Below are 27,860 nucleotides of genomic sequence, written 5' to 3' on the forward strand. Positions count from 1 at the left end.
TGTGGGGGGCTGAGCACAGGGTCAGGACCCCCAGGGCCCCCAGCAGGGGACACACAGCCTGCTGGAGACGCTGACCCCGTCGGCCTCTTTCCAGCGGGACCTGAGGAGTTCCCCACGAGGCCCCTGGGCCTGGAGCCAGTGTCCCCGGCGCCCGGGCCTCTCCTCCCTTCTCCGGCCTCTGAGCCACCGCCCAGGGTGGAGGAGCCGGCCTCCCCGGGCCCAGCCGCCTGGCCTGAGCCGCCCGGACCCCCTCCCGGCCAGGCCATCGTCCAACTTGCCCCCCAGCCCCAGCGGTGGAACTCCCTCCCCACCCTCCCGGGGCAACAAGGCGGTGCAGGCAGGCGGCCCTGGGACACGGCGGGCTTCAAGACAGAAAACGGGGTCTCCTTCCATTTGGCACCTGCCTGGGCCACCCCAGAGGCCCCGCGACGGACCGGGCCCTGGAGCACCCCCGGGACTCCCATCACGGGGTCCCCCCAGCCCCCTAGGGATGATGCTGTTGGGCCCAGGACACCCTTCCTGCCCCGCGGCCACTGCAGCTCGTGCCCCTCGCTGGGCAGTGACGGGCACAGCCAGGGCAGAGCCAGGGCGGCGCTGAGCCCGCTGCCCCGAGGCCCCGCACAGGCCCGGGACCCTCTGCCCCCCGCGTCCACGGGGCAGCTCGATGCTCGCGGGCCTCGGGGGCAGAGTGTGGCGGTGGGGGCGGGGGCCCGGAGGCTCCGGCCCGCCGTCACCGTGCCCTGCCTTGTCTCTCTGTCCCTCCCGGAGGGCGGCACCCCCCGCACAGGACACCAGCCCCTGACCCAGAGGGACCTGGGCTGGCCTGGCCCCGGGCTCTTTGGGGGCAGGGGCGACTCGAGCGCCTGCCCCAGGCCCAGCGCTAATGGGATCCAGCGCCCCAGGGCCCTGGCCAGGCCTGCGTTCTGGCCCCGGGCTGAGCGAGCCCTCTCACAGCAGGATGTGGCCTCCTGGGCCCTGGGCGTGCCCCACAGATCCAGGTCGCTGACCTAGGGCAGCCCTGGGGATCCCGGGACACCCCAGGGCAGGGCAGCGGGGGCAGGCCCGTGGGCCCCACCCGCACCCACACCCACACCCACACCCACACCCACAGGCAGGCTCCTCCACGTGCTGGGGCTCCAGCAGTCAGTCACCTGGCCCCAGGGGGCCCGAGGCCGGGGTCCAGCTGCCCTGCGGGGACCCAGCGCAGAAGCCCATGGGCCGCAGGTCCACGTCAGCCCTGCCGCCCCCAGAACCGCCTCTCAACGCCCCGACCTCAGGACACGCGCCCCCACCCGGAGTCGAGTCCGCACAGGCTCCCAGGTGGGGGACTCCAGCACCCGCACCCCTGTGGGATTCCCGCTTTCCTCTAAGGACAGGAAGGTCTCCCAGGGGAAGGCGCGCACCCTCGGCTCTGAGCCCGTTTGCTGTTGCAAGTTCAATAAAGTGCTGTGTGAGAGGGCACGGCCGGCTCGTTTCTGCGTCTCCCGGAGCTCTGTGCACGGGGTGCGGAGACACCCCCAGAGAGGAGGAGGGGGCGCCGCCCAGGCCCCGACCAGCCCCTGCGGGGGCGCCGCCAGGCACACACAGCTGACGTCCCCACGTGCCTTCCCGGGGCGGCCAGACGCCAGGGTCAGGACCCCGCAGACTCTACTGCGACTCAGCCTGCGCCCGCGGCCAGGACGGGCCTGGGACAGAGTGACAGCCGGGGAGCCTCAGGTCACCAGGGTCTGTGCTAAGCGCCCTGGGAGGTCTGTGCCCCCTCTGTCCAGGGGGCCTGGGCTGCCCGGGCTCCGGGGCACTTCCTCCCCTCCCCACCCCGGGCCTGTGCGCCTGGGACACAGAGGGCCTGCGGGGCGGTCAGCGTGGCCCCGGAGGGGACGTCAGGACAGCAGGCCCTTGCAGCTCTCACACCTGGGCCACCCTCACCGGGCGGGCTCAGCGTGCACACCCGGTGCTGCTGGATCTCTCGCACCAGAGTGTGGAGGGCACCCTGCACGCCCTGGAGAGTAGGGGCTGGGTGAGCGTGGGGCTCGGCCTGGGGGCAGGCAGCGCAGGGGACCGAGGGACCCCGGCCCCGTCCCCACCCCGACTCCCACACACACACAGGCAGCCCCAGGGCTCCCCCCACGGGCAGCCAGCTCCTCAGGAGCTCCCCCCAGGGCGGCCCCGAGGTCTGGCTCCCCGCTGGAGAGGCATCGGGGAGAAGAGAAGCGGCCGGCGCTCGGCGGGGACCCGCTGCCACCCACGGGAATGTGGCCGAGCCGGACCTTCCAGCTCAGCTGACCCCCCGGCGGGACGGGACAGCACGGGACGGCACGGGACGGCACGAGGGGGCCCGGGTCGGCCGGGAGAACCCAGCTAGCCGCCCAGCGCCAGCACCAGTGTTTCAACCGTTTCAACGGTGTTTCAACCGTTTCGGCATCAGGACGACGCGGCCCGAGGATCAGATCGCGGCACGGCGACAGACAGGCACACACCCCAAACCCAATAAACGTCGGAATCCCCCGATTGTTGTCAGACAGCAGCCGGACGGTTACAGACGTGACGCTGGGGTCCCCGGTAGGACACACGGAGGACGCTCCAGACCACGGCTGCAGAGGCGCTGGAGGCCCGGGGATGCACCTGCGGGTGCCCACGGGGAGCGCAGGGCGGCGGGAAGCACCCTACAGAGGGGGGCCCCTCCTGGGAAAGGACGCCGGGTCCCCGCGAAGGCTCCCGATGCTGACAGCTGTCCTCCTCTCCTTCAGCTTCTGGTTTCCCCCCCTATTTTGCTCTTCCTGATTCTCCGTCGGCCTCCGCCCTGCATCAGAGCCACTGACCACATGGGCTTCTTTACGACGTCGGGTCCCAAAAGGAGGCCGAGCTCTGGCTCCCGGGATCGGGAAGGACCATCAGGTGGGACCGTCCCTCGTGGAGGACGTCATCTGGGCCCGGGAGTGCGAGGGGGGCCATCAAGAACAGGTCGCAGGCTAGACATAGTCCGCTCTGAGGTTTGTCCTGAAGTGAGCACTCACCTTCCACGTCACGCTGTATTAGTTCATCCATTTATTATTTGTTAAAGGTTTTACTTTTATGTCCTCTCTACACCCAACACGGAGTTCCAATTCACAGTCCTGAGATCAAGGTCCCCCGACCAGGCCGGCCAGGCACCCCAGGGCCATGTTTCTCATCTCTTTGCTGGCTCGCCTATCTCTGCACCCAACTGGGACATCGAGTCCATGACGGGGGAGCTTTAGCTACCTCTGAACCTACAAGAACCCGGAACGTTCTCTCTGTGTCCCCATCCTAGAACGACCTTCGCCGTTGAATAGCAATTCAAATAAATCGGCAGCCAGCCCAATGACTCCTGGTCAAGGAAATGGCCAACTTGTCACGTGTGTGGGCCCCGCTCCCTGGGCTCCCGGGGAGGCTCCGCTTTCTTTAACATCGACCAAGGTCCCAATGACTCCACCGCACCTCGACGCGGGGGCTCAGTTTCTGCCCTGACACAGGCAGCACGTCGGCTTCAGTTACTACCTGTCAATCAATCAAAGGGAGCCTGGCCGCTCGGGGTGGTTCGTAAGAACACGCGACTCTTGTTCTTGGGGCGGAGAGTTCAAGCCCCATGTGGGTGTAGAGATGACAGAAAAATAAAATCTTAAAAAGAAAATCAGTCAGTCGGTCTGGGGGAGACACAGCCCCGGATCCCACAGGGGCAGGGAGCCAGCTGACGGGTCTACGCACAGTATTAGAAGCAGCAGAGCACAAAGTCAGAACTTCCAGAAGTCTGCTAGAGGGGGGGACACGCCGGCCTTGACGGTGCTCGGGAGGCGAAGTGGGGGGCGGCCCCTGGAGCGACAGGATGGGCTCAGGGTCCCCTGGTTCCCAAGGACGGTGGCGCCAATGGTTCCCAGGCCCAGGAGCGGGGACCCCGGCCGAGGGCCGCGGGACTAGGGCCAGCTGTCTGCCCTGTGTGGCCACAAACTGCAAACCCCTGTGCGGTCACGGGGCCACGTCCCTGGGCCGGGCCAGCAAAGGCCAGAAGTGGGAGGAGACCCTCCCGGGCGCGAGGAGCACGGGTCTCCCCCAGGGCAGCCCCTAAAACTTGGAGGTTTGAAACTCAGTCACTTGTCCGAGATCAAAAAACAAACAGAAGCTGGGCCAGGGTCTGTAGCAGCGGCGGAGGCCCGGGGCCCGGGGGCTCCTCTGCGGAGGCCCCTGCAGACCGGGGGGGGGGGCGGGGGGGGGGATGCTCAGCCCCAGGCCCAGGGGACCCGGCGCCCCCGCCCGCATCCCGCCCTCAGCGCGGAGGCTCAGGGACAGCACAGCGCCGCCCGCGGGAGGCCAGACCCCGCCTCTGACCCGCAGGTGCATCGCCCCCGAGGCAGGTGCATCTCCCCCGAGGCAGGTGCATCGCCCCCCAGGCAGGTGCATCGTCGCCGAGGCAGGTGCGCACCTGACGTCAGCGCCGTGGCCCCGCCCCCAGACCCCGCCCCACCCCCTCGCTGCCGCCAGGTAGACGGACCCGCAGAGGCCGCAGAGCTCCAGCTCCGCGGGGAGAGCGAGGTCGAGCTTCCTCTGTACTTTGTGCTTGCTTTATTTTCATTTTTTTTCTTCGATTCTTTTTTTTTTTTTTTAATATATTTTTTAATTTTTATTTATTTATGATAGTCACACACACACAGAGAGAGAGAGAGAGGCAGAGACATAGGCAGAGGGAGAAGCAGGCTCCATGCACCGGGAGCCTGACGTGGGATTCGATCCAGGGTCTCCAGGATCGCGCCCTGGGCCAAAGGCAGGCGCCAAACCGCTGCGCCACCCAGGGATCCCCTTCGATTCTTTTTTATTAATTGCTTGATTTTAATTTTTATGTATATACCTTATATATTACTTTTGTTTACTTTCATTGTACTTTGATTTTCTTTCTTATTTTGGAATTTAGATTCTTTTAACAAGCAGGCCAAAACACACACAGGATCTAGTGGTTTTTGGGGGGGGGGCAGTTGCTGTTGTTGTTATTGTTGTTTTTCTTGTTTTTTTTCTTTTTCTTCCTTCTTTTTGGATAAAATAATGAGATGGAGAAATTCACCTCCAAAAAAAACCTCCTGGTACTCACAGCTAGGAAGCTCATCAATACACATATATGATGTCTGACTAGAGTTTAAAACAATGATTATAAAGATAGCAGCTGGGCTGGAAAAAAGAGCACAGAAGAAAACTAGAGAATCCCTTACTGTAGAAATAAAAGAACTAAAATCTAGTCAGGCCAACGTTAAAAAATGCTATAACTGAGATGCAGTCCCAAGTGGAAGCCTTAAAAAGAAGAAAGGTTATGGACCACAGAGGCAGACGTAGGGAACTCAGCCACTTATTAAAACAATAACATCCATATCATAGGAGACTCAGAAGATGAAGAGAGAGAAAAAGGGGCAGAGGTTTTATTTGAACAAATTATGTAAACTTCTCTAACCTGAGGAAGGACACAGACACTGAAAACGAGAGCACAGAGAACTCCCACTAAATTCAACAGAAGCCAACCATCGTCAAGGCACATCGTAGTCAAATTCACAAAATACACAGACAAGGAAAGAATCCTGAAAGCGGCGGAGGAGGCGGGGTTTGTGGGGGGAGGGAGTCCTTAACCTACAAGGGAGGATGAATCGAGTTTGCAGCAGATCTGTCCACAGACTTGGCAGTCCAGAAAGGAGTGGAAGGAAATATTCAATATACTGAATGGGAATAGTGTGCAGCCAAGAATTCTTTCTTCAACAAGGCTGTCATTCAGGATGGAAGGAGAGATAAGAAGTTTCCCAGACAGGCAAAAAATAAAGGAGTTCATGACCCCTAAACCAGTCCGGCAAGGAATTTTAAGGGGGACTCTTGTAGTGGGGGAAAAAAGAGACCAAAACCAACAAAGACTAGAAAGGACCAGAGAACATTGCCAGAAACACCAACTCTACCAGTAACACAAAGGCACTAAATTCATCTGTTTCGATAATCACTCTGAATGCAGATAGAATGAATGCTCCAATCAAAAGATATAGGATATCAGAGTGGATTAAAAAAACAAGACCAGGACACCTGGGTGGCTCAGGGGTTGAGACTCTGCCTTTGACTCAGGGTGTGATCCTGGAGTCTGGGATCGAGTCCCACATTGGGCTCCTGGTGGGGAGCCTGTTTCTCTCTGCCTAGGTTTCTGCCTCTCTCTCTCTCTCTTTCATGAATAAATAAAATCTTAAAAAAAAAAAAAAAACAAGATCCATGTATATGCTGCCTACCAATGCTCACCTTAGACCTATAGACACCAGCAGATTGAAAGTCAGGGTATGGAAAATCATCTATCACGCTAATGGACATCAAAAGAAAGCTGGAGGACCCGTACTTATATCAGACAAACTAGATTTGAAACCAAACACTGGGGACACCTGGTGGCTCAGTGGTTGAGCATCTGCCTTCGGCTCAGGGTGTGATTCCGGGGTCCCAGGATCGAATCCCACATCGGCCTTCCCTTGGGGAGCCTGCCTCTCCCTCTGCCTATGTTTCTACCTCTGCTTCTCTCTGTATATCTCTCATGAATAAATAAATAAAATCTTTAAGTTAAAATAAAAGAAAGAATAAATACTATAAGAAGAGATAAAGAAGGGCATTATTTCATAATTAAGAAGACTCTCTATCAAACTCTATCTGATTATCAGATCAAACAACTGTAAATATTTATGCCACCAACATGGGAGTACCTAAATATAGAAACCAATTAACAACAAACATACAGAAACTCACTGATAATAATACAATGACAGGGGATTTTAACACCCACTTACAGCAATGGACAGATCATCTACGCAGAAAATCAACAGGGGAACAATGGCCTTGACTCATTGGACCAGAGGGACTCAACAGATAGAGTCAGAACATTTCATCCTAAAGCAGCAGAATACACATTCGTTTCAAGTGCACATGGGACACTCTCCAGAACAGATAACATCATGGGCCACAAATCAACGCTCAACAGGTACAAGAAGATTGAGATCATACCATGCACATTTTCAGACCACGACACTATTGATCTCAAAGTCAAGAGCAAGAAAAAATTTGGACAGACCAAAAATACGTGGAGATTATGAACATCCTACTAGAGAATGAATGGAGCAACCAGGAAATTAAAGAGGAAGTTTAGAAAATATATAGAAACAAATGAAAATGAAAGCATGTTTCTCCAAACCTCTGGGATGCAGCAAAGGCAGTCCTAAGAGGGAAGTACATAGCGATACAGGCCTAACTCAAGAAACAAGAAGTCTCCAATACGCAACCTAACCCTACACCTAAGGGAGCTGAAAAAGGACAGCAACAAAGCCTAAAGCCTGCAGCAGAAGGGAAATAATAAAGATGAGAGCAGAAATAGACAATACAGAAACAACAAAACAGTAGAATGGAATAGCGAAACTAAGAGCCAGTTCTTCAAAATACTTAATAAAATGGATCAAGTCCTAGCTAGCCTCATCAACAAGAAAAGAGAAAGGACCTTCTCTAAATAAAATCACAAATGAGAGAGGAGAGATCACAATCAAAACCAGAAAAATAAGACAATTATAAGGGAATATTATGAAAGATTATATGCAACAAACTGGGAGACCTAGAAGAAATGGACAAATCCCTAGAAATGTGCAAATGAGCAAAACTGAAATAGGAAGAAATAGAAAATGTGAACAGACCCATAACTAGCAAAGGAATTGAATCAGCAAGGCACCTGGGTGCCTCGGTGGTTGAGCATCTGCTTTGGCTCAGGTCATGATCCCGGGGTCCTGAGGGATCGAGTCCCACATCAGGCTCCCCGCATGGAGCCTGATTTTTCCCTCTGCTTATACCTCTGCCTCTTTCTCTGTGTCTCTCATGAATAAATAAATAAAATCTTAAAAAAAGAAAAAAGATGAGGAAGGACCCAAATAAAATCACAAATGAGAGAAGAGAAATAACAACCAACACCACAGAAATGCAAACTTTTATAAGAGAAAAATTATATGCCAACAACTTAGAAAATCTGGAAGACATAGATCAATTCCAAGAAATATATAACATAGCAAAAATGAAAAGGAAGAAATAAGAAAGTTGAACAGACAGATAACCAGCAAAGAAATTGAATCAGCAATCAAAAATCTCCCAACAGGGATCCCTGGGTGGCGCAGCGGTTTGGCGCCTGCCTTTGGCCTGGAGCGCGATCCTGGAAACCCGGGATCGAATCCCACGTCGGGCTCCCGGTGCATGGAGGCTGCTTCTCCCTCTGCCTGTGTCTCTGCCTCTCTGTCTCTCTCTGTGTGACCATCATGAACAAATAAATAAAATCTTAAAAAAAAAAAAATCTCCCAACAAAGAAAGCCCAGGACCAGATGGCCTTCCCAGGGCATTTCTACCAGACCTTTAAAGAAGAATTAATATCTATTCTTCTCGAAGTATCCCCCCCCACAAAAAAAAAGAAAAGGAAGGAAAACTCAAATTCATTCTATGAGGCCAGCATTACCCTGATACCAAAGCCAGAAAAAGACCCCACTACAAAAAGAGAGAGAAAGAGAGAGAGAACTAAAGGCCAATATCCCTAATTAACAGAGATAAAAAATTCTCAATAAAAAACTAGCACAGTAAATCCAACAATACATTAAATAAATTATTCACCATGATCAAGTGGGAGTTTTTCCTGGGTTGCCAAGATGGTTCAATATTAACAAATCAATCACTGCGATACACCACATTATTAAAAGAAAGGATAAGAACCAAGTGATCGGGATCCCTGGGTGGCGCAGCAGTTTGGCGCCTGCCTTTGGCCCAGGGCGCGATCCTGGAGACCTGGGATCGAGACCCACGTCAGGCTCCCGGTGCATGGAGCCTGCTTCTCTCCCTCTGCCTATGTCTCTGCCTCTCTCTCTCTGTGACTATAATAAATAAAAAAAAAAAAAAAAAAAAAAAAAAGAACCAAGTGATCATTTCAACAGATGCAGAAAAAGCACTGACAAAACACAACCTCCAGTCATGGTGAAAACCCTCAACAGATTAAGTTTAGAGGGACGTATTGCAACATAATAAAAACCTTAGATGAGAAACCCAGAATATCATCCTCAATAGGGAAAAACCAAGAACTTTTCCTCTACAGCCAGGACCCAGACAGGGATGTCCGCCCTCATCACTCTGATTCGACACAGCCCGGAAGCCCCTAGGCACAGCAATCACACAACAAAAATAAATAAAAGGCATCCAAATCAGCTAGGAAGATGTCAAGCTTTCACTATTTGATGATGAATGATTTTCTGTATAGAAAACCAAAAACTCTCCATCAAAAAACTGCTAAAACTGATAATTTCAGTAAAATCACAGGATACAAGGTGAATTTGCAGAAATCTGTTGCATTTCTATGCAACAATAATGAGGCAGCAGAAAGAGAAACTGAGGACTCAATCCCATTTATACTAGCACCAAAAGCAATAAGATACGTAGGATTCAGCCTAACCAAAGAGGTGAATGCCCTGTACTGTAAATCCTATAAAACACTGATGAAAGAAATTGAAGATGACACAAATAAAATAGAAAGGCATTTCATGCTCAAGGATTGGAAGAAAAAATATTATTAAGAAGGCTATACTACTCAAAGCAATCTGCACATTGAATGCGATCCCTATCAACATAGCCATAGCATTTTTCACAGAGCTGGAACAAATGATCCTAAAATTTGTATGGAACCACAAAACATTGAAAATAGCCAAAGCAGTGTTGAAAAAGAAAACCAAAGCTGGGGCATCACAATTTCAGACTTCTAGTTTTATTACAGAGCTCTAGTGATCCGAAGAGTATGGTGCGGGCACAAGAAGGAGAGCCTTAGATCAATAGAACAGAATGGGAAACCGGAACAAGACACACACCTGTAACTCTATGATCAATTAATCTTCAACAAAGCAGGAAAGAATATCCAACAGGAAAAAGACAGTCTCTTCAACAAACGGTGTTGGGAAAACTAGGCAGCCGCATGCAGAAGAATGAAACAGGACCACTTTCTTACAACATATATGAAAAACATATTCAAAATGGATTAAAGACCTGTGAGACCTGAAACCATTAAAAAGAAGAAAAGACCGGCAGCCACGTCTTTGACATTGGCCATTGGATCTTCTTTCTAGATATGCCTCTGAGGCGAGGGAAACAAAAGCAAAAATAAACTATTGGGACTTCATCAAGTTGAAAAGGTTCCGCACAGTGGAGGAAACAACCAAAGCTAAAAGGCAACATACAAAATGAGAGGAGATATTTGTAAATGACACATCCAATAAAGAGTTCGTATCCAAAATATATAAAGCAAATATAAATCTCAGCATCCTAAACACAAATTATCCAACTGAAAATGGGCAGAAGACATGAATGGATGTTGTCTCTGACAAGACATCCAGATGGCCACCAGACACACGGACAGACACTCAGCGTCACCCATCACCAGGGAAATGCAGACCCAAACCACGATGAGATGTCACCTGACAGCCGTCAGAATGGCTAAAATTCACAACACGAGAAACAACAGGTGTTGGTGAGGCTGGGGAGAAGGGGGAGCCCCCTCACACTCCTGGTGGGAATGCGAACAGGTGCGGCCACTGTGGAAAACAGTGTGGAGTTTCTCTCCATACTGCTAAAAATAAAGTTAGAAATAGAACTACCTTTTGATCCAGAAATTGCACAATTCGGTATTTACCCAAAGGATACAAAAATATGAAGGGGTACATGTACCCCATTGTTTGTAGCAGCATTCTCAACATAGCCAAACTATGAACACAGATCAGATGTCCATTCATCTAATGGATAAAGAAGCTGTGGTATATATACACACTGGAATATCATTCAAGCATCAGAAAGGATGAAATGATGCTATTTACAACACGAAAAGAATTATGCTGAGGTCAGTCAGAGAGAGACAATTACCATACGATTGCATTCATATGTGGATTTCAAGAAATAAAACTAACTGGCAAAGGAGGGGGGAGGAATGAGAGAAGCAAACCAAAAAACACACTATTAATCATAGAGAATAAACTAGTAAATACCAGAGGAAGTGGGGGGGGGGGATGGGAATGATGGAGGGCACCTGTGATGAGTACCAGGCCTTGTATCCAAGTGCTGAATCATGATGTTATACACCAGAAACTATATTATACTGTATTAACAAGCAGAAATTTAAAAAGACTTTAAAATAATAATTGTTAGTATTCATTAAATGGGGTGTGTACCCACAAGAGATAAAAACAAAAAGGAAAATGAAAATCCAAATAAAGAGTATTTAGAGCCACAAATGCCCACCTTATCTCAGCTCAGAAGATGCCTGCATGTCTGTGCTCACCCCACAGGGCCTGGAGTTTCATTCCCTGGTGAGGCCTCGGCATGGTTGGAGCCAGACCATCCTCTAAACCAAAATTACATATACCATTTAAAACTAACCCAGCGAAGATACTGGGAGTCCCACATGTCAGGCATATGCCCAGACCCAAAATCTGTACACAGAAAATAACCCTACCCTAATCTTAATCCTAACCTTCACTAGCCTAACACTAGACGTACCACTCACCAAAAACCAAACACTAACCACTAGCCTCTAATCCTAAAAACTAATCCTGACTCCAACCATAACCACTACCCCTAACCCTAACCCTAAAACCTAACCCTAAACCAAACCCTAACCCTAACCCTAACTTGAACCCGAACCCTAAACCTAACCCCTAATCCCTAACCCCACCCCTAATGCCAACCTGTAAACCCAACCCCTAACCCTAACCCTACCCCTAATCCTAACGCCTAATCCTTAATCCCTACCCAAACCCCTAACCATAAAACGTAACCCCTAACCCTAACCCAAACCCCAACCCAAACCCTAAACCCTAACCCTAGCCCTAAACGGTAAACCCTAAACCCAAACCCTAACCCTAACTCACAACCCCTATTCCCTAACCTCTAACCCTACCATAAACTCTAACCCTAGCCCTAACCCCTAACCCCATACCCCCTAACCTCTAACCCTAACCATAAACCCTAACCCAACTCCCTAACCCTAACTCCTAACCCCTAACCCTAACCATAACTCCTAACCCCAGCCCCTAACCCCTTACCCCTAAGCCCTAACCCTAACCCTCACCACCACCTCCCTGGGGTAGGGCCCCACCTATCCTGGTGGTGAGCCACTGCCCTCGAGGTGTACCCTTTCCCCTTGCCCCGAGGCTCCCACCTGCAGCAGCCCGGGAACTGAGCCCAGTGCCGACCGCACCCCACCCGAGCCTACCCCACCCAAGCCCAGCCCACCTCCGGCTCCGGGTCCTCCCCGGCTCTGCGCTGTCCCATCTGAGTCCTGGCTCCCGTGGCCCCTGGGCCCAAGGCTCGTTCAGCCGGGGGCCCATGTGTACTGACCCCACTTCAGCAGAGCAGGCGGGCACCGCGAGTGTGGACACGGGTCATCCTCAGGTGGGATCCCCCCGCGAGCTGGAAGCCAGCTCCTGTCCTGCAGATGGGTTAAGGAGCCTGAGCCCTATAAGGGGAGAGCGGGTTCCCGTGGGTGCCACGACAGGTTACCCCAACCGGTGGGCGGCGGGCGACTCAAAACACCACGAGTCCATCCTCTCAGGGTCAGGCCCCGAATCCCGGGCTCCGCGTGAGCAGGGCTGTCTTCCTCGTCCTTCCCCTGCGATGTGGACACGAAATCTCCACATGACTTTTGTCTGAGGCCCCCTCCCTAGTCCTCCCCCCGGGATGTCTCCGGGGACAAGCTCTGCGCCAGGCAGGACATTCGGGCATGGGGACAGCTGCAGGGGGTGGTGGCAGCAACACCGTGCAAGGCGGGGCAAGGGGAGCGTGGGCACCCGGGGAGCTGAGCCAGGGCAGCACCACGGAGACCCGTCCCCGCATACCCCTGATGGAGATTTCAGGGGAGGAATTGGGCTTTAGGAACAAGTTTGGGGGAGAGTAACTAGATTTAAACAGAAACTTAGGTCAAACTAGGGCCTCTAGGCGGAGAAGTCAGGAAGCCCCAGGCTTGCAGGACAGGGGCACGTGGCCAGGGTCGGGGGACCAGCAGGTGTGCAGGGGTGACGCCACAGGGACGGGGGAGCACAGCCGCAGTGGGACAGAGCATCCAAGCGCCAACACGGTCCAGGGACCGGGAGCCCTGGTCTCACACTGGATGGAAAATAAGAAGATCCTCACGTGGACACGCAAGCCTCTACACCCGAGAGCGAGGCCTCCGGCCCCACTCTGAGTTCCACGCACACACGCAAGCCCAGGCGGAGGGAGGCCTGCACTCAGCTGTGCCGCCAGCCTGACTCCCCGGGCCTCACCGGGCCTCACCAGGCGCCCCCAGCCGCCGGGAGGATGGGACCGGGCCAGGGGCAAGGGAGTATTGCCGCAGGCCCGGGGTTCACCCCCGCAGGGGACCCCGCAGCTCAGAGGACTCGGGACACCGCAGACGGAGGGGCCTGTGCCAGTGCCAGCTGGAGAAGTGGAAGAGGGGCTCCCTCGGCACCCGCGGGCACTGCACACCCTTGCCTCGCGGCCTGGAAAATCCCAAGCCCCCAGGAAACGTCTGCTGACAGGTGCTCCTGGTCAGGAAGCCGGGAATGAGGCTCACGGCCCTTAGCGCCCCCGAAGCTGCACCCCTCCGGCCCAGGCCCGGCGCCCCGAGGTCCCCGCAGAGCCCGACAGGTGTGGGGACCCTGGGGATGCCCAGCGGCCACGCTCTGCGTGGAAAATTGAGACGCCTCTCCTGGACATCCCAGACTTGGGGCTTCCCGGAGCAGCAGCCAGCTGGGCTCACGCCGGACCCTGGGCCAGGTGGGGGGAGGCCCCCTCCTGCTGCCCCGCCCTGTCCCCGCCCTGGCACCGGGGCTGCCTCCACCACCTCCCTGCGATCATTTGGGACCAAGACCGTGCAGCCTGGATACCACCCTGGGGAAGCCGGCAGGCAAACCCGGGCGGCACGTTCCAGGGGGAAAGCGGGGGTCTGGGGGACACAGCGCACAAAGGGCCACACACCTGCCCAGGGCCCGACATCCTGAGCACGGGCACGGCATGGTGTCCTGGAGAAAGCACAGCCTTGGTCCGCACTCGGCCGCAGCGAGGGTCGGGCCCACACCATGCGGGGCTCAGGTCTGCTGCTGCCCACCCGCTGCCGAGGCTCCTCTTGCGGTGGTGCCCGGGGACACCAGGTGGCCTCACCTGACCTCCCGCCACAGGGGAGGGAGAGCTCCCCACCTGTGCATGGCGAGCAGGCCCTGACCCTGACCTGCGCCCGCCCTGGAGCCTGGAGGGGGCCGTGAACCTCGGGGAAGCCGCAGCCCGGGCCCCTGCGGAGGCGGCGCCGCCTCCCCAAGCCTGGTGGCCGCCGGCGTCCCTGGACCTCCCCCAACACGGGGCGGCTAACGGCACCGGCACCGGCACCGGGATGAGCCGAGGGGCCGGGATTCCAGAAGCAGAGCTGCCGCCCCATGCGCCCTCCAACCACAGATCCGCGAGGACATCTGCTCTGGCGGCCTCGTCCTGAACAAAGCCCTGTGTGGCCGTGGCTCCCTAATGGGTCATGGTGTCTCCCAGCTTGACAAGGACACTGGCCCACTCCTCCCTGCTGCCCCGGGCCGTGCCCGCTGGTCCGGCGCCAGGGCCCTGCCCCCCGTGGCACGTGTGCCACCCCCTTGCTGTCCTGTGACCCCCCATCCCTTCTCTTCTCCGTTTGCAAGTGGATTTTACCTTATTTCCCGTAAAAGCTCTTTGCATGTGGTAGACCTCTGTCACTTCCCTGGCAGTCCTCGGACGCTTCCTTCAAATTCGTGGCTGGCCCACCACCTCTGCTCACTGGCTGCCCCCCTGCCGCCGAAGACCTGCATCTAGTTTTACCTCGACCACCTCATCTGATTTGGGGTTTTGGCGGGAAAAGTCTCTTTGGAATGTCACCGATGTGACCTCTGGGTCACCCCTGGGAAGGCCAGGCAGGAAGCAGGGAGGCCAAAGCCTGCGCGGCGCAGACTGCAGCTCCCGACCGCCGTGGTCGGGTTTCCACACTACGCGGCCACCCTCGTGCGCCACAGGACTCCCGGTGCCCCGTGGGCGGCAGGGCCCCTGCCTGCGGCCTGGGGTCGCTGCCCTGTCCGGAAGGCCTTCGCTGGCTGCCTGGAGCCCCGCCGCCACAGCCGCTTCTATGCAAATGCCCTGGGGCCCCAGGCACCGTGAGCCTCACCAGGGACTCAGGAGCGGGAGCCCCAGAGGTGGTCACTCCCCCTGAGCCGGAGCACTCCCCAGCACCCCTGCCCCCTGCTCCCAGCACCCCGCCCCTCCCAGAGACCCCGTCTCCTGAAGCTGGCCCTCACCCTCTCTGGAGGCCTGGGGGCAGCACCAGGTCACCCCCAGAGCCCAGGGGCCCTTCCCTTGGGTCCCATACCTCCTATTTTCAAGACATGGAAGTGTCTGCTTCTAATTTTTTTAAGCTTATTTATTTATTCATGAGAGACACACACAGAGAGAGGCAGAGACACAGGCAGAAGGAGAAGCAGGCTCCCAGCCATGCCACACCCTCCAAACCCGGCCACACACCAGGGCCTGAAGGTGCTGCTCCTGGAGGCTCGGGCTGGGGGCACTGGCCCCTCTGGCCGGGCCGTCCCACCCGGCTCTCCCTTGCATGTTGTGCTCCCAGGCAGGCAGACTGGGCGGGTGGGCAAGCACAGGGAAGGAGAGAACATCCTGACAGGGGCCAGTGTGAGGGCCCTGGGGAGGGGGCCCAGCGGCCATGGGGACTGTCCAGTTCTCATGAACACGTGCTCCCCCACAACGCACCAGGCCCAGGAAAGAGCTTGGTCTCTCGGCCTCAGAAGGTTCCAGAAGCTGCTTCCTGGCCAGAGTGCTTTCCCCATCTGGAAAACGTTGGGCCGTGGCCCCCAGCCAGGACTGGCCAAGCCGCCAAGGCAGGGCTCTCTGGGCCTCACAAGGTCACAGCAACTGGCCCCCCGGGAGGGGGTGGTGGTGCTAAAACACGTGCTGAGCCGACAGAGGCCTGGCTGCCACCCGGCCCCGAAAAGTTGACTCACAGGCTGAAACTATCACCGTCCCAGGCTCCACGGCGAGTGGGCTCAGATGCTGGAGGGGAGGACCAAGGGGCTGCAGGGTCCCCCCGGGGCGGCCACCCAGCCGTCCCCGTACGCATAGGACGCCACAGCAGCCTGAGCCTGCTGTCCTGCGGTCATCCTGCCCCGGGGCTGCGACACCCCAGAGGAGGCGCAGATGCTGCAGCACGACTGCCGGGACCAGAGGCTCTCAGAGCAGCGGGCCCGTTGTGGTTTTGCTTCCCTAGCACAGCATGTGCCCAATAAAACCTAAGATAATTGGATTACAGATTTACTGCAGAATTGTCCTCGTATCTTCAAGTTTTGCACATGAAAGTGTAGAGCGAAGGCACTAACCTGCCACCAGCCACGGCAGGACGCCGGAGCTCGAGGGGCCCCGTCTGTACTCCCGTCCACTCCGACCCGCACACGGAGGCACGACGTCCCCAGGACGGGAGGGTGCATGTCGGGAGTCTCCACCCCAGGAAGCTGCCCGCGGGGGGACCCGTGTAAACCCTGGTGCACGTCCAGGTCCCTGGTTCATGACCCAGAACGTATTAGGAAGCCACATGTGTCCATTTCCATAATAGGAGGAGCTCAGATCACAGAGGCCGTGTGGGGTCCTGGCCATGGCTGTGACTACACCAGAGGCCCCAAGGGCCTAGGTCACGTCAACCCACGGGACCCCGACTGCAGCCGCCCCATCCCAACCCGCGAACCCAAGCCCACCACCCCTGCTCCTCAGCCGCCCACTGTCACCACCGCGTTCCATCCTTTGTGACACAGGACCCTCCTTGGGGGACCATCTGGCCTGGGTCGTGTCTCTTTACTGGGTTTGCTTTTTGTTTGGTCGCAACGCTCTGACTGAGTTGGGCCACCCCTTCTCCCTCATCTGGGACTGACCTCCTCCCTCACTCCTTCCTCATCAGGGGCTCACCTCCCCGCTCTCCCCCTCACGGGCAGCACCCCTACCTGAGGCTGGGCCCTCCTCACCGGGAGCCCCTCGGTTCTAGGAACGCAGGGCCATCCCAAACCTTCCCTGTGGCCGCCGATCCTCAAAACAGGCTGCTGGTTTCATCAGCCCAGCCCAGGGTCTCCCAGCCTTCCCCAGGCAGGAATCTGTCGCAGGTTCAGGTTTCAGGGATGAGTGGCCTCAGGCCCACTAGGAGTGTCCGTCTCTGATGCTCAGATGTCAGATTTGGCCTGTGAGACTGTTTCAAACTGGCTTCTGGTCTTTGTTTTTTTTTTTGTTTTTTTTTTTTTTTAAATTTTATTTTATGATAGTCACAGAGAGAGAGAGAGAGGCAGAGGCACAGGCAGAGGGAGAAGCAGGCTCCATGCAGGGAGCCCAACGTGGGACTCGATCCCGGGTCTCCAGGATCGCGCCCTGAGCCAAAGGCAGGCGCCAAACCGCTGCGCCACCCAGGGATCCCCGGCTTCTGGTCTTTGGACGGAGTTTTGTGACCCTTGAAATCTCCTTGCTTCCAGGCTCCTCGTCCACCTTCACTGTCCGGGAACGTAAAACACAAATGGCGCGGTGACCAGTCATGAGCGGTAACAGCAGCTGCCATGGCAGGGGTGCCCTTGTGCGTGGAGGGAAGAAGGGGTGCACCCGCCCCACCTGCTTCCAGCTGTGCACAGAGGGGTATGGTGTGGGGGACCCGGTGCTCTGCCTCTGGTCCCGCGGGGAGGTCACCCAGCCTTCACCATCGTCTGAGCGCACTGAGCTGAGCTCCTGGGTTCAGGACGGGTTCTCACACGGAAGTTACGTCCCAACAGGGAAGGTCTTTAAACTGAAATGCAGGGTCAGGAGGGGGCTGCCTAGCTGACCCTCACAGCTACCACGGTTGGGCCCTCGCCCTGGCTCCCACACCTGCGGGGTTGACGGCAGGTCCCTCTGCAGGGATGGCTGAGCAGGCCCCTGGGCTTCTCTGCTGGGGCTGGAGGAGGGCAGGGGGTCCTTACCACTTCTCACTGGGGGCGTCCTCTCTGGGAGTATCTCTGTCCCCATACCAGCCACAGTCCTACCGTCCCTATGCTCCTTCCCCCACCCCTACTCTGCTGCCCGCCACCCTAGGGGAGCAGTGCCAGGGTGGCCTTGCCCTGCAATAGAAACGCCCACCAGGGAGGGTCCTCGTGACCAGCAGGCAGTGGAGTCCCGGGGCCAGACGGGAGCCGCATCGGAGCTCTGTGCCCAGTGCGAGTCTGCCGGAGACCCTTGCCCCTCCCCACTGAGCACACTCTCTAGAATAAATAAATCTCTTAAAAAAGAAGAAAGTAAAAAAAAAAAAAAAATCCATGAGGACACAGCAAGGTTAAATGTTTGAAGGACTGACAAGGGACACGTGCACAGCCCAGCGTGAGAGCCCCTGTGGGTACCTCGGGGCCCAGCGGCACTACCAGGGCAGGAGGGGGTCGCACCTGACACGAGGCCTGTCCCACAGCCACGGCGCAGCCGCCGTCCAGCCTCTGCCCCCACCAGACGGGGCCGCAGGAGGCGCGCCTCCCCCCCAGCCCTTCCGGGGCTCAGGCAAGGCCCCCGTGAGGGACCGGCCGCCTTCCTGGGGTTGGTCATGGACTAGGGCCTGCGTCAGCACTACATGGCCACGCATCCCTGCCTGTGACACCCACAGAGCCGTGGCTCATCACTGGGTGGGTCCTGGTGATGCCTGGCTCCAGCCGCCTGCCCTGCAGCCTCTCCCACACACGGCCTCTCGGGGGCCGTCCCCCAGGCCCCGGGTGGGGCAGCAGCCTGCTGGGCTCCCCTGTAGACCCTGCTGTCTGGCCGGGCTCCAGGCAGCCCCTCCTTGCAGGGTGGAAGCCAACTCTGGGGATCCTGGCCGAGGGCAGCACCCACTCCCCCCGCAAGCCCAGGAGGGGAATGGGCCCGACTCACTGGGGCCGCGTCACAAGGGCCACCCCCACCACTGCTACCCCGGCACCCCGCAGCCCTGGCCAACAGTCTCAGCATCCCCAGTGGGCTCCTGGAGGGCGCTGGGGGGTGGCCACCCCAGAAGACGCGGAGCAGGGGACTTGCAGCCACCGTGCTCTACAGATAGTGGCCGCTCTGATCCCTTCCAGCCCCTCTGCTTGCCTCCGTCTCTGCAGCAAGCAGCATCTCTCCCCGCTGTTCTTGGCTTCAAGAGAAGCACTTCGGCACGTCCTCGAACCTCCCCTGGGTCTCCGGGAAATGCAACAATCCCACTCAGGCTCAAGCGGCAACCGGTCACAGGTCGCAGCAGCGTTGGCACAGGACGGGCTCCGCTGCTCCCCAACCGTGTTACGTAAAGAATTATTCTGACTTTTAAAGACAAGACCCCCCGAAATCCCATTTTGTCGTGGTCTGAGGATGATGATCCTGCAGGACAGCGTGGAGCAAAAGCGTGAGGGAGGTGAACAGCAGGGCCTGGTGCCACCCGGCTGCAGAGGGCGGTGCCCCCGCCGCCTCTGGGAGTTCCCATTGCTGACATCACCCTCCTGATGAGGCACAGAGGCCGCCTGCTGCCTGGACGCCTGCCGCCCTCACCAGGGACCACTAAGATCTGCCCGGGTGCCGACCCCCCACTCACCCAGCCCTGGCGGGATTACAGTGGCAGAGTTTTAGAATTTTCTGGAAAGCCGATGAGAGCAGCTGTACTACATGATAGATGTGCTTTCTAATCAAAGGCCACAAATTGTCTCTGACCTTTCAGCTCAGAGAAAAGATGATGGAAAAGCATTTCAGGAGGGACGGCTCAAAGCCAGGAGCCCCGCTGGTGCAGTTGGCCGAGTGGGAGCCCGGCCGCCCGCCAACGGCCTCAGGAGGGCTCCGGGTCCCTGCAGGTGCCAGCCATGTGCCAGGCAGGTGCCGTGATGACGGCGCGTGGCCGCCCTCCGGAGGAGGCTCGGGGAGGCTCCACACCCGGCCCGTGTCCCGTGTCGGTGCAGGCCTTGGACTGTGCAGTCCCGGCTGGTGGGGGCCGGTCTGCTGGAGCCCTTCCCCCTGCCCTGCAGGTGGTGTCCTTGGAGGCCTCCCTCCACCCGCAGGGCCCTGCTCGTCCCCACACCAGCCTGAAGCTCCTGCCACCTGGCCCACTCCCTGGGGCCAGGAAGTGTGATTCATTCCTTCAAAAACCAGGAACTTGTTCACCTTTTGAGGCCCCCAGTGTTGGCAGAACGACCAGTAGCTGCAGCATTAAAACGCGTCCGCCTCTGGTTCTCTTGGAGACGTTTAGACATTCCGTGTCTCCGTCATCGACTGCGCTCCCAAACACAGTCATGGCTGCATCAGAGCGAGTTAGGCCCAACCTGGTCGTTCAGGCTGTACAAGAGACACATGTGGAATCGGGTACAGGCTCAGGTATGGGCTCAGGTGCAGGCTCAGGTGTGTGAGTTCGGGTGTGAGCTCAGGAGTGGGCTCAGGTGTGGGCTCAGGTGTGGGCTCAGGTGTGGGCTCAGGCATGTGAGTTCAGGAGTGGGCTCAGGTGTGGGCTCAGGCGTACGAGCTCAGGTGCAGGCTCAGGTGTGGGCTACACGACCCAGGCATGCCATTGGCATTTTAACTGGTGTCTGTGAGCCTGAAGTGTCCCATGACTACGAAGGTAAGCATGGTGCTCAAAACACCTGAAATGCTTGTGTGAGTCTCTGCCACAGAGCAGACTGGGGACCCCGGGACCAAGAGTCCGCGCTTAACTCCCTGCCCAGGTGCCCCTGATGAAACTTAATCCTCAATGAAGTAACTATTAATGATTTAATGAACTTTAGCTGCTCATAAACACTAATGTTAATGATGGTGACGATGGGTGGGGTTTGTTGGGTTTTAACAAAACCATCTGATTAAACAGAAACAGTTAAAACAGCTGCAACCCGTCCCCCCATCACAGGGCTGCACACCGCCAGCTGCCACACGGGGGCGCCCCAGGACAGCAGCTGGAGCAGGGGCGGGCTGGAGGAGAGGCCCCAGTCTCCAGGAGGGCGCAGGGGGGGCGAGGGGACCAGGGTCTGCAGCAGGGGGCAGGGGCATTAGGCGGGGGCCCAGGAGCCAGAGGAGGGGGCGGGGATGGACAGGGCCCATGGGGCCCCGCGACCCCGGTGCCCTTACTCCCGGTCGGCGGGCATGGACCCCTCAATCAGGACAGACGCAGGCTGCAGACCCTTTCCCTGGGCAGGCCCTAGTGGGCAGCGTCCCTGAGCTGACAGAGGTGCCCGGACGGGTCCCCGGGGAGGGACGGGCGCCTGTAAGCATCCCGGCTCACAGCTGGCCCCACAGGACTGGGTCAGCTGCCCTGGGACCCCCGCAACTGCAGTGTCCCTGGAGAGTCAGGCTGCCGTACCACCCCCTGCCGTTCCCCCGGGGAAGCCCCAGAGCCGCAGGGCCCCCAGTGAGGGCGTGCTCCTGGTCAGACCCACCCCCGGCCAGCCACCCGGTGACGGCTTCACACCCAGTGTACACAGGACACCCGGGAGGGGGTGGACAGTGCTCCCTGCCCCAGGACAGAGGGCTCTCACCGGTGTAGACAGGACCCGGATGGTGGGCAGTGGGTCCCAGCCCGTGTAGACGGGGTCCTGCAGAGTCCAGCTTCAGGTCCCTCCTGGTGTTAGGAGAGCTCCTGTCCACACGGGCTGGGCCCCCAGTGCCGGGGGAGCCTTTTGGCTTCTGCTGGGCTTCTGTGAGCAAGTGAGGAGGAGGGGGAGGGGGAGGGGCAGGGACAGGAGGTCCCAGGGCAATGTCCTCACCTGCGCCCCCTGACCCAGCCGGTGGTGCTGTTGCAGGAGCGGGACGCCCGTGCCTCCGCCAACAGGAGGACCCAGGTCAGGCCTGAGGGCAGCGGAGAGCCCTGGATAGGTTCCAAGACCTCACCCCTCCCCCGGGCCAGGCTTCCCCAGACCTGAGCCCTCCAGGCAAATCCCCGCCTCCCCGGGACCCTGCCCAGAAGAGGGTGTGGGGGCCCGCTGCCACCCCACCCTGCTGGAACCACGCAGCCCCACACCCCCGCCCCTTGGAAGTGGGCCCCCCGATCTTACCAGACGGAGAGCCAGAGTGAGGCCGGCAGGCAGGAGGGTTCTGACACGCATGGACGGCAGGTCTCAAACCACATCCCTGCTGCAGACGTCCAGGCCCCGGGGCCAGGGACCCATCTGCAGGTGCTCGGCCCCCCTCGGGTGGGTGTGCCCTCTCCGCGGGGGTCAGAGGGACATCAGATGGGTGTGTGGGGGGTGGAGGGGCACCAACCAGGGCTGGGGGAGCTTTAGTCTTTTCCCGCAGTCGTGAGGAGTGCACCTGCCACCCGCTCCAGGAAAGCCCCGGGGTCCACACGGGAATGTGGCTGGTGCCCTCCAGGCAGCGGGTGCTGAGAAGCCAGAGTGGCCGGGGCGTCCTGTCGGCCACACCAGGCCCGGAACCCAGCGGCCCCCAGGGGAAGACGTGTGTGCGACCCGCCCCACGGGGACCGATGGGGACAGTGACCCGCCCTCCACTCCCTCCCACCTCTGAACCTTCTCTGGGGTGCTGGCGTCCACACAGCCCAAACACACTGTGATTTGTTTTCCTTTGAACTTTTATTTCATTGGATTGTAACACTCATACAGACTGGCACCGGGCACACGGGCAGGCAGCTTGGCGGATAATCACGGAGTGAACATCCAAGACGCCACAACTCACACCAAGAGACAACACACACAGAAGCAGGAGATGGAGGGGAAGGCTGAGGCCCACCCTCGGGTGGGCAGGGGTGCCGGGGGTCCCGGGGTGCGGGCAGGGGTGGGGGGGTCCACTCTCTGCGGCCTGGGCAGCCCTGCTGGAGGGGTGCAGCAGGGACCCGCAGGGGGCGTCAGGCTTCGCGCGGGCTGTCAGGGGCTGAACTTGTACAGGTACATGATCCAGAGGATGCACACGGTCATGGACACCCAGATCCACACCTCCTCATAGGGGTCGAAGCGCGGCGCACAGCAGCCGTCGTCACAGCACAGGTCCTCCTCCCAGCTGGGCTGGGAGCCAGACCTGCTGAGCCGGGCCCTCGGCGTCCTCCTCTTCTTGTAGCCGTGGGGGGCCAGGCCGCCGCTCTGGCGGCCGCTGGCAACTGAGCCGGAGCCCTTGCATCTGATGATGTCGAAGACCGAGAAGGGGATGGTGACGGAGCCCTCGCTGATGGTGACGGGCCTACGGGTGCGGGTACCCGGAAGGGGTTGGCCGCCAGCCGCAGCAGGGCCATTGCCGCCACCCTCTTTCTCTAGGTCTTGGGTGCTTTTGTCTTCACCAGTGAAGATGAAGGGGAAGGTGACAGAGCCGTTGATGTCGGGGAAGTCCTTGTCTCGGATCATGTCAGCCAGAGACGAGGGGAAGGTGACAGAGCCCTCTCCGTCATCCGTGAGCCCGATGATATAGGACACAGGCTGCGGGTTACTGTCGGCGCTCTCAGGGGCGGTGTCCTCGTCACTGTCGGAGGGGCTGGTGATGGAGCCTTGGCCCTTGAAGATGAAGCCCTTGAGCTGGAAGGGCTTGATGCTGCTGATGAGCAGCCCTCTGCCGTGGAAGATGGGGCACCGGATGTTTACCAGGAGGCCTCTGGCCTTGGACGCGGCTGAGGAACTGGCCGGCAAGGACATGCAGCCCTTGGCAATGACCAGCGACTCACAGGGGTCCGCTGCGGGGCGGGAGCCCTGCCCCGGAGTCACCCGGCCCTTGTCCCTTCCCACGTGCACAAGGGAGAAGGGGACGGTGACGATCTCATCATCTTGCCTGAAGAAGTTGCTGCTCTCAGAAATCGGGTTCCTGATGAAGTCAGACACGGAGAGGGGGATGGTGATGGAGTTGGGGGTGTAGCCCCGGGAGCGGTCGACCACGGGCCCGCTGCCCAAGGTGAGCAGCTGCTTGCCGGCCTCCAAGGCATCGGCGCTGCCACCCCCGTACAAGGTGTACCGGCCCTTAATGGTAGTCGGGCTCTTGACCTCGGGCCCCCAGGCCGGGTCTGGGGGCTTCTGGAAGAAGCAGACCCCCAGGTCGCAGGCCTCGCAGCGCTCACCGAAGCAGATCTCAGGGCACTGGTCTGCGCTGAGGCTCTCCCCGTAGCACTTCTGCAGGATGAACAGGACCAGCTTGTTGAGGAAGAGCCGGATATTCAGGAGGCTCACCTGGCAGTCGGCCCGGATGCCCGGCGGGCACAGGCGGCACCGCTGGCCCCAGATGCGCATCTTCACCAGCCCCAGCCGGCTGTCCTCGTCCAGGCACATGTGGAAGAGGATGTGCACGTGCGCCGAGGACCAGCCCCACTGGCAGCGGCCGCACTGCAGCCTGCGGGCAAGAAGGGCGGAAGTGAGCGGAGGGCGGCGGCGGCCCCCCCCGCTCAGCCGGCGCCTCGGGGGCTCCGAACCCTGACGCCCCTGCCCGCCACACATCATCTGAAAGGCTGAAAAGCAAATTTCTTTTTGTCTGATTGGCACCCAAACCCCACATGAGGGCCCAGCCCGGCCTGACACCTGTGGGGGGGGGGGGTCGCTGCACCTGCTGCTTGTCAGCTCTGTGACGCAGGCTTCACTGCCCTGCGGACACGTCACCAAGACTCAAAGGCAGCCGGGGAGTGGGGGGTACAGGGTTCACATGGCTAAGCTGTGCGGACTCACGGGGCGGGGGGGGGGGGGGAGGTCCCGGGAGGAAGAGCCCCATCCCCAGGGAGAGAAGCTGACGTAAAGGGGGCAGGGGGCTCTCGGGAGAGCCGGGGCGGGCTGGGGCCGGTGAGCTCCTTTGACGGGGCGGCCCCAGATGCAAATGTGGGAGGGGGAGAGCCGCTCACCCCAGGCCGTGTGCCCCAGGGCAGGGCAGGTGGGCCCGGCTCCAAGCCCCCAAGGTCAGGGCCCGGCGACCACACTCCAGGCGTCCCCCAGCGGCGCCCTCCCATGGAGCTTTCTGCGGTGGTGAGGGTGGCAACATCGGGCAGGCCCCGCCTCTGCGGCAGCCACAGGTGCCCGGGAGCTGACCTGTCAACCGCATTTCGATGTGATCAGGCTTGCAGAGGCCCCATGGCTGCGGTGCCTTTTGCCCCCCTCCACCGTGTCCAGCTGCAGGACAGTGGAGAGCCCTGCCCCGGCCACTGAAGGCGGTGTCCATTCCTGCTGGGCAGTGGGAGCCATCCCGTGATTTGGGACGCTTCCACACACACCCCGGGCTGCTCACTCACCCACCCCCCACCACAGGGAGCTGAGGGGCCCATGTCACAGGGTGGCTGCCCGAGAGTCCCCGCGCTGACCTGCCGGTGGGCCGCCCCCCCCACTGACCCCCTCCCAGCTGGCCCCCAGAGGGTGGGGGATGCCTGGTGGGGTGGGGCCCCCTCGGGCCTGGCCCGTCCCTGCCACTGTCATCATGACAATGAGGAGCAGGGCCCCTGCTGGCCCCCACCCAGGTCGTACAGAGCCTCCCCACCCCGGGCCTATGCCCCTTGGGCCCCTCTGCAGGGAGGGGTGTGAGCTCGGCAGCCGTCCCTCCCCTGCTCTGGCCGGCAGTGCTACCATGGAAACCAGGAGATGCTGCAGCGAGTGAACAGGCCCTTCACTTCACATGTGGGTGGCGTCGTCACCTCCCAGCCTCTGCTCCCCCCCGCAGGACCCCAACTGTGGTGGCCAGCACCGGGGGACTGCACAGAGGTTGTCCCGGGGCCCCCACCTCCCGGAGCGGAGGGAACACCCGGCCCAGCTCCCTGCTGGGGTAGGTGGGGGGGACCCTTCCTCCCGGCCCACAGGGCCCGACCGCACCAGCCTGGCCTGGGGACCAAGCAGCTCAGCCCTCCCCCAGCCCCCCCAGGAGCCCCCCACCCCAGCGCACCTGGAGAGCCCCCTCAGCCGATACTGAAAACCGCCACTCTCCATGACCCCGGAGGCCAGGTTCTCCTCAGGGACCAGCTCCCAGGTGTCCTGGGGCTTCCTCTTGGCCATGAGCTGGGCCAGGGTGCTGGCCCATGCGTCCACCCCGTCCATGCTGGCACTTGGCTCCGCACTGCGGTCTGACAGCTGCGCCGGCTCCGCTCCGAGGGAGCCCTGGGATCCCACATCCTGCATCCTCCCCAGCCAATCGCTGCCTTGACAACCACCCAGTCTCCATGGCAACCGGGTTCGTCCCCCAGAAATGAGAACCGGGCCTTGTTCCCCGTCCCCTTGAATATTTCTTATTACGCAGGCGATATATTTTCATTTTAGAAAAAACCAGAAACAAACAGATAAACACAAAGGAGAAACTGATACAGAATAAAGTCCTACACGATCCTCCCGGTGGCGCTGCGACTGCACGTCTCCCCAGACACGCGTGTGTGAATTTTCCTGGTTTTCACAAACAGGAAATCGCAGCGAGCGTGTTTTCGGACAGCCCGGCCTCACTGGCCCACACGTCGCAGGCGGCGTTGCGCACCGGTCGGTGGGTGAGCGCGGCATCTTGCCGCCCAGCCTGCGGCCCTGCCTGCACCCCACGCGCCCCGTGCTCCTTCTTTGCCGTCAGGGACGACGCCAGGAGCGACGTTATTGAACACGAATTGTTGCAGATTTTCCCACGGTGGTTTTTTCCTCCCAAACCGTATGTTGGCTGGAGCCGCCAGACGTGTGCGTGGATGTGGCTAAAGCGCGAGGCGCAGCCTCACGGGTGCAGTTAGGACCTGGCCCAGCCGCTGGGGAAGGGCCTCCCGGGCTGTGCGCCCTGCTTGGAGGCGCCCCCGCCACGGGAGGTGCCTCTCCCTGCCGCTGCCTTAGGCTTTGTGTCAAGGACCCTGCACAGTGTGTGGTGCGCACAGCGGGGTCCGCCCTCCCTGGATGCATCCCCACAGCAGCCGCCCCCTGCATGCCCACGCCACTCTGTCCCCCATGTGGGGGTCCCTGCGCCCCCCCATGCCATCCTTAGGTCCAGGTCTCGGTGTGCCACCCCCCCACACACTGTGACTGCCAGCCTCCCCCGCCCCACCCCTGCCTCATGAGAGCCCCTCCCTCACCCTCCCGCCTCACCCCTCTGGGGGTCCGGGCACCCTGCTCCACCCCTGCTGCAGGAAGTGAGCCAGGGAGCCCAGGGCCCTGCCCAGCACCGCCTTGCCCTGGCACCCCAGCCCCCCAGCCTACCCCCTGAGCCGCCACGGCCCCTCTGTCCCGCCCCGGGGACATGCTCCTCACTCCTCCACGGCGGCAGATTCTCTGCCCGTGTCCGTCCAGCCTGCTGATGGGCTGATGTTCTTTTCCTGTTTTGCGTTCCTGAGACACCTGTCTGCCTCGAAGTGAGGAGCGATCGTGGGATAGGGGAGGAAATTGTGGGGCTGTGCTCCTGAGAAGGCTCCTTCCTGCGGGGCCAGCAAGCTGGGGAGGACCACGGCCCCCACGCTGTCCTCTGCGTCTGGGCATTGATGCAGATGTGACGACTGGCACTCCCGCAGCCCCCTTACGCCACAAGGCGAACCTTCGGATGGAAGCCATGTGCGCAGGGAGAAGGCAAGCCTGGACCCTGGATGACTCAGAGTCACTGTACCACCTCGGACACCTACCTCTGGATGTATTGTTCCCGAGAGAAGCGAGCCTCCAGCAGCCACTGTTAGCAAAGGCCCTGAGCTCTGGTTCATCGGCCATTCTGACCGCCATGCTGGGGCTGCGCCTGCGGCCCCGGGCCATGCCAGTTGGTCTGGGGCCACAGCGTGGAGGCGGGCATGCGTGCGGTCCTGCTCACGTGCCCGCACAGGGCTCCAAGGGGACGCCCTGGCCTGCTGTACGGAGCGCCCACCGAGCCCTTCCCCTCCACGTGGCCTCCCTGGGCCCAGCGCCCTGACGCCCTCCTCACACTTTTGGGTG

The 27,860-nt window shown here is 59.2% G+C and overlaps 1 protein-coding gene across 1 annotated transcript; it reads right to left on the reverse strand.

The window, feature by feature from the left end:
• Window positions 1-22,594: 22,594 nt before the first annotated feature.
• On the reverse strand, window positions 22,595-26,530 carry RTP5 (receptor transporter protein 5 (putative)). Its single transcript, XM_025987683.2, has 2 exons — window positions 25,870-26,530; window positions 22,595-24,345 (listed from the first exon to the last, which is right to left on the reverse strand). Exons 1-2 carry the CDS (start codon window positions 26,100-26,102, stop codon window positions 22,905-22,907), a joined length of 1,674 nt encoding a protein of 557 aa, XP_025843468.1. The 5' UTR covers window positions 26,103-26,530; the 3' UTR covers window positions 22,595-22,904.
• Between the last annotated feature and the right edge of the window lie 1,330 nt (window positions 26,531-27,860).

Source organism: Vulpes vulpes, chromosome 9, assembly GCF_048418805.1.
Source record: "Vulpes vulpes isolate BD-2025 chromosome 9, VulVul3, whole genome shotgun sequence".
NCBI classification, from domain to species: Eukaryota; Metazoa; Chordata; class Mammalia; order Carnivora; family Canidae; genus Vulpes; species Vulpes vulpes.

Coding starts and splice junctions, on each gene's coding strand:
- RTP5 (XM_025987683.2), bottom strand. CDS start 26,102: ATGCAGGATGTGGGATCCCAGGGCTCCCTCGGAGCGGAGCCGGCGCAG. Junction 24,346..25,869: donor CGGCTGAGGGGGCTCTCCAG/GTGCGCTGGGGT, acceptor TCTTGCCCGCAG/GCTGCAGTGCGGCCGCTGCC.